Source organism: Seriola lalandi, unplaced genomic scaffold, assembly GCF_002814215.2.
Source record: "Seriola lalandi dorsalis isolate HSWRI2012SDOR001 ecotype SW California unplaced genomic scaffold, Sedor1 jcf7180002054002, whole genome shotgun sequence".
Lineage (NCBI taxonomy): Eukaryota > Metazoa > Chordata > Actinopteri > Carangiformes > Carangidae > Seriola > Seriola lalandi.
In genome coordinates this window covers 14,823-21,072 of record NW_019524555.1, presented here as the reverse complement: position 1 = coordinate 21,072, position 6,250 = coordinate 14,823, and the positions used below count along the sequence as shown (strand labels likewise).

General features: G+C 41.4%; 1 protein-coding gene across 1 annotated transcript in view; it reads right to left on the bottom strand.

Annotated features, from left to right (window-relative positions):
- Nucleotides 1–2,203: 2,203 nt before the first annotated feature.
- The window catches only part of LOC111652513 (sorting nexin-6), a 10,971-nt gene continuing 6,924 nt past the window's right edge, over nucleotides 2,204–6,250 (bottom strand). Inside the window, 3 exon segments of the mRNA XM_087173051.1 lie at nucleotides 2,204–4,292; nucleotides 5,245–5,330; nucleotides 5,781–5,972. Of these exon segments, the coding sequence (XP_087029177.1) occupies nucleotides 4,239–4,292; nucleotides 5,245–5,330; nucleotides 5,781–5,972 (332 nt within the window). The 3' untranslated portion in view covers nucleotides 2,204–4,238.

The following is a 6,250-nucleotide window of genomic DNA, read 5'->3' as shown; positions in this document are numbered from 1 at the left end:
AAATATAACTAATGATCAATAAATGTTTTATATAATTAATTTCCATTCAAAGATAGCACACACAGAAATAAATCACTAACTGCCAATCACAGGTAGGAATAATAATAATAGAGGGACGCATTAGATTAATTAAGGTTAGATTTGATCATTATAGTTGTTTTGAATATTCTTCAGATTTCTGAAATATTCCACAAAAGTTTGTAACGATCTGATAAAAAGAATAATTTACAACAACAATTCACCATTTGATTTCTTCAACTTTCACTCAGGGTCAAAAATCAGCCTTTAAACTTGACAGAAATAATGATTTGACATTTATATAGAATACCAGCCCTCCCATATTATCCTACAGAGATGAATGATTCACCTCTACAGGCTTGGATTTTATCTTAATTAAGTTTGTAAATTAAATTAAAAAGGTGCCCGATCCATTCAGAACACCTGAATAATCTACACAAAGCCGGATTTTATCTTGTTGAGGGCGCTGACTTCAGGCGACACACAGCGCAATGCAAAGCTCATGTATTTTGAACGGAGTTTGGCATTTACCGGAGCTAACCGGAGCTAACTGTTAGCACAGACTCTGCTCAACGATAACATCATTGATTTATGTAACTCCACGCACAAAATATTTAATGACACTTCGGCAGTATTCTGATCTGATCGGTTAAGATGTAAAACATAATCTGTAAACTTCACCTAAACTCACCTAAAACGTGTAACTGTGTACTTTCGATTTGAGGTTAGCTTCTGCTAGCGGGCCTCGCTGTGACTCAGCAGGCTAACACGCTAGCTAGCGGCTACATGTTGTATGAATGAGAGAATTTTCGGTATAAAAGTGAACGATTCTTCAATGAACTGCATTAAAATCGGACACAGAACCGTCCAGAGAGACGTTAATACGGAGCTACAGCTCAGACAAACACTCAGACACTTACCCCGGTCCCGATAGAGCTCATTTTAACACAAACTGTGAGTCCTGTGAACAGCTTTCAGCCCGCTGCTCCTGCGCTTCATCACACTGTCAGAGTAAGAGCACGCACACATTTACTTCCGGTTACCGCCTTCACAATAAAAGCGCTACAGGCGACAAACGAGGAAGCAGTGAATAAACACTATTGAGATTACAAACAAGGATTATGGTTGAACTGTGAGTTCTAACTTTAACCGTAAACCTCTTTTGTTGTTTATTTTTGCTCCGACCATCATCTGCAGGACACACACCTGAGGATTCACACCTGACAGCTGATGACAGAAACCTCCGCCGACTACTAAATGTTATCAGTTTGACATTTAGAATCAAAGGCTCATTTTTAGTGTTAAAATGTTAATATTAAGGCTCTCATGCTTTTGTTTTGTGAGCTTCCCACCGCTGCAGTTATTTACACCACAGAAGAAGTCTTTCTTCGCCTCCGCCTATTGCTGCAGTGACGTTGCAGTGACGTCACAAAAGACAGCGGCAAAAAAAGGGACATACTATGAATACGACTACTATTACTAGTAGTACTATTACTACTAATAATAATAACTATTTATTATTATTATCATCATGTATTGACATCAAATTTAAATGATCCTGTCTAAATTCAAATCTCCATAGTTTACATGTGAATACATTGCACATAAATTCTGTTTCCAATGGACATGGTGAAACATATGTTTTGTTAATTATGTGGAATAACTATAAGTTAAAAAAAACATCTGGGTCCTGCCTTCCTTTATTCTGAGTAAAAAAAAACTTTCTTTTTTTATTAAAACAAAATGCTCCTAAAGTCTGTTCTTATTTTTATTGGATCACCCAGAAAATAGTCAGCCAATCAGAAGAGAGGCTCAGAGCCTCCTCTCTTCTGATTGGCTGACTGACCTGTTGTTACAAAGCTCCAGAGAGAAGCCTGAGAGAGGAGATGTAAAACTACACTGAGATGGTTTTTAAAACCACAAATACATCTTCTTATGGATCAACACTTGAACTGTACCTTGTATATTGTACAGTGTTTGCTGATATTTTATGTTTTTATTTTTACACCTGCTGTTTCCATGTCGTGGGGTTACTTGTTTCTCATGGTGCATGACACACGAAACGCTTTGACTTCATGAAGAGGATGTGAAACAGGCAGCCAATAAAATCACTGATGTCCGACCTGTCAGTCCAATCAGAGTGCTTCTTTCTCTGACGGTCTCAGTAAAGTGTTCACACAAAAGATTTAAGAAAAGTGTCCGTAAAGTTTTATTCAGTCTCAGTATGACCAGGGTGGATTACAGACCTGCTGAAGTTTAAACAACTAAAATGTTGTGAGTTTCATAATCAGCTCTTTTATTCTTCTTGTCACTTTATTTCTGTTTCATCACGTCTCCATCTTGAATCAGTAATGGAAGCTTTGGTCACATAAGAGTGAAAAAACATTCGTATACAGTGCACTTTAAAAAAGAATGGGAACAAAAACATTTTCATTCTGTGATTTTTGAACTTTTCTTTACAATAAATCAAACGGAGCGACAGATCGACGTTAAGGCAAACAGACCGAAGCTCCACCGTCAACTGGAATGACAAAAAACATCCGACTCAGAGGAAATTAAAAGAAGCTACAGTTAGTGATAGTGATGATGATGATTAGCGTTCATTAGTTAAACTAATACAAACATGTACAAGGCTTTTTTTTTTTTTTACTTTGTGACATTACACTTTAATAAGAACGGGAACCGAGAGCTGGACTCAAAACGCCGTCACACAGCAGCAGCACAGGAAGTTCACCGACACAATAAAACGACCCCACCCCCTGACACACGCACACGCACACGCACACGCACACACACACACTCACACACACCTCTCAAACCCGAAATAAGACGACGGAGAACGGAAGAGGAAGATGAGGAAGATGAGGAGAGAGTGACGGGAAGCTGAAGCAGAGACAGAAACTGAACTGGACCGACGACAGGATCTTCTGTAAAAACATCTCCATCTTATCAAGTTGTTTTAAGTCTTTAGATTTTAAAAACCATCTCATCACAAATCAACAGTTCCAAGATTTTTCAATCGTTCTGCTGGAATTTCTTCTTTAAATGTGCCTCAGAAATAAATGGACAGATGTGTAGATCTACACCTGTAACAGCTGCTAAATGGACCATGAGGTGAGACTGTTTTACTGCGTTCACCACATCTGGAGCCTCGACTCAGAATTATCCAGAAAGATTTTCAGATTTACCAGAAAAAACACAAACTGTCACATGATTTAAAAGATCTTCTCTGTAATTATCAGAGACTGAGTCTAAATGATGAGATGATGTTTTTCTGTAGATTCATAATAAAAGACAAACTTGTTGGTAAGATGGAGACCAGGTAAAACAAACTGGGACCAGCAGCAGACTGGGATGGGACCAGTCTCCTCTTCCTGTGGTGTGTCTGTGCTGATCCTGATCTGGTGCATCAGATCTTGTATTGACGAGGTAACAGCAGGTTCCGTATCAGATCTATTGATCTATTCAGTCCATGATACCCAGTCCCAGTTACACCAGACTCCTGAACCAGACCGCAAAGACATGACCACACTGTCCCAGCTGGTTCTGCTGGACCAGTAGGACCAGTGCAGGTGCTGCAGGTCTGATACTGAACCAGTAGGACCAGTAAAGGTGCTGCAGGTCTGATACTGAACCAGTACAGGTGCTACAGGTCTAATACTGGACCAGTAGGACCAGTACAGGTGCTGCAGGTCTGATACTGGACCAGTAGGACCAGTGCAGGTGCTACAGGTCTAATACTGGACCAGTAGAACCAGTACAGGTGCTACAGGTCTGATACTGGACCAGTAGGACCAGTACAGGTGCTACAGGTCTGATACTGGACCAGTAGGACCAGTACAGGTGCTGCAGGTCTGATACTGGACCAGTAGAACCAGTACAGGTGCTACAGGTCTGATACTGGACCAGTAGGACCAGTACAGGTGCTGCAGGTCTGATACTGGACCAGTAGGACCAGTACAGGTGCTGCTGCAGAGAGAGGGAGAGGATGAGGAGGAAGAGGAGGGTGAAGACGATGAAGAGGACGGTGTCTGGTTAGTGATGAAGACGACAGACTTTCTGTCAGTTAACCCTCTGTTCTCTCTCTCTCTCTGGTCCAGAGTTCTCGGTGTCGTCCGTCCGTCCGTTCAGGCTCCGCCCCGTGTTGGGCGTATTCGGCTGGGAAGGGGCGGGGCTGTGACGAGGGGCGTGTCCAGTTGAATGTAGGCGGCTTTGTACAGTTAAGTGTTACCTTTGAGGATGCCCATACAGCTCTGCAGCAGCTGGAGGTTCCCCTGCAGGTGAGAGGGGGCGGGGTCACACACAGACACACAGGTGAACAGGTGAGTTATGTGACGAGAGCTGTTTGTTGATGGATGATTTTGACAGACTTGATGGTCAACGTGAATCTTCAACAACACATTATCCATTAACACTGACACAAGCTTCAGGCTCCGCCCACGTCTTCATCTCATTTGTTTTCCTTTTCGCTAATCGATTAGCTTAGTCAGTTAGCTTCTCCCTTTAGCCTCTCTGTGACACTCTGGGCTTCAGTGCTGGTAAGAACAGGCTAAATAATCCCAATTGGCCACGGGTGATAACAAGCGCTATGATTGGTTGGAGAGCTAACCAATCATGTCGGGTTTTACCGGCACTGAAGCCCAGCGTGTCACAGAGAGGCTAAATCAACTAAGCTAATCGGTTAGCTAACAGGAAAATCAGCTGGGAAAAAAAAATGGAAATTGAAGCTCGAATCCAGGAATGTTTTCCCATTTTTAAAATGTCTTTTCAAATTGTTTTTCAAGTTCTATTATTTATTCATGAATTAATAAATGTAAGTATTTAGTATGTAGTATAAGTATTTTTAAATTGTTTATTTAATGAGACTTTTATGCTGTTTTTGAAAATCTATTTTTAAATCTTAAGTATTTATTGATGAATTAATTGTCCATTTTTAAATTCTTTTTACAATTCCTGTTTTTAATGCTTATTAAAATATGAAATGAAGGAAATGCTTTATTACTTTTCGTGTGACATCCCTGGTCCTCCATAGTTTCCTTTATAAATCGTTTATAAGGATCATCTTATTGTAAAGTGGTATAAATTATTTTTCATACTGTGCAGCCCTAATGTAAATAAAGACTTGGGGGTCAGTGTGGACACAGACGTCCTGGCTCCGTCTCAGTCCTGTCTCTGAACTGTTGCTCTAACGGCCGGGGGTCTCAGGTGTCCGCAGTGTTTCAGTACCTTGGCGTGTTTGAGCTCCAGCTCGGCCAGCTCCACCAGGTTCTTCCTGAACGCTGCCACTCGTCTCGTCTTAAAGTCTATGAGCTCTGCATTCAGAAGAAAATCCACCGTCACAACAGCTTGATACAAACACACACACTCATCACTTTAACAGAGGGGGCAGCCGTCAGTCGGACCGCAGGGCTGCAGTAACATACGCTGACAGGTGCTCGTCATTATTGGACCAAACTCAACTGAAACTGGGTCAGCAGCAAAACTGACAAGGATCAGGGGCCAGTTGCACAAAACACCTTAAGTTTTCTACTTAAGTTTGACACTTAGCGTTGAATTCCTCCTGAGCTGAGGGAGTTACTTAAGGGTGTTGCACAGAATAACTTTAAAGCTTTTTCCTTAGTTAAGGAAAGTTAAAGCATTTGCAATGAAAGAGATTTTACAGCTTTAAAATTCTACAGTTTCAAGTTTTTATTTTAAGGAAATTTTAACTTAAGACGTGCAACCGGCCCCAGGAGTCAAAGGAACCAGGACTGGGATCAGACCTTGCTTGGCGGACTCGGAGATCTTCTCAAACTTGTGGCAGCAGAGCTGCTGGCTGGTCTCGGCCTGCAGGACGTCTCTGTTTTTGGCTCGAGCTTTATCCAGAGCCTTGTTAGCGTTCTCGTAGTCCACCAGAGCCCGGCTCCTCCGGTACAACAGGTCCTGCAGCGTCACATCATCACACAATTCAGTGTCTGGACATTAATCAGTCATTTAAAAAATAGACTTTAACAAAATCAGAAACTGAAAATGATTTGGACTCTGAAAATAGTCCCCAACAAATGCACTATTTCCTGTTTGTTTGATAGAAACTTCAGTGAGCAGCTGTTTCAGGAAGTGACTGAGCTTTTCAAACATGAAACTATTTATCTTTTTATCTTCAACATATCCCAAGATTCATTGCTCCCAGGTAATGACAATATCAGTAAACAGACAGAGAGCCTGAGGATCACACTGTTAATGTAAGTGCTGT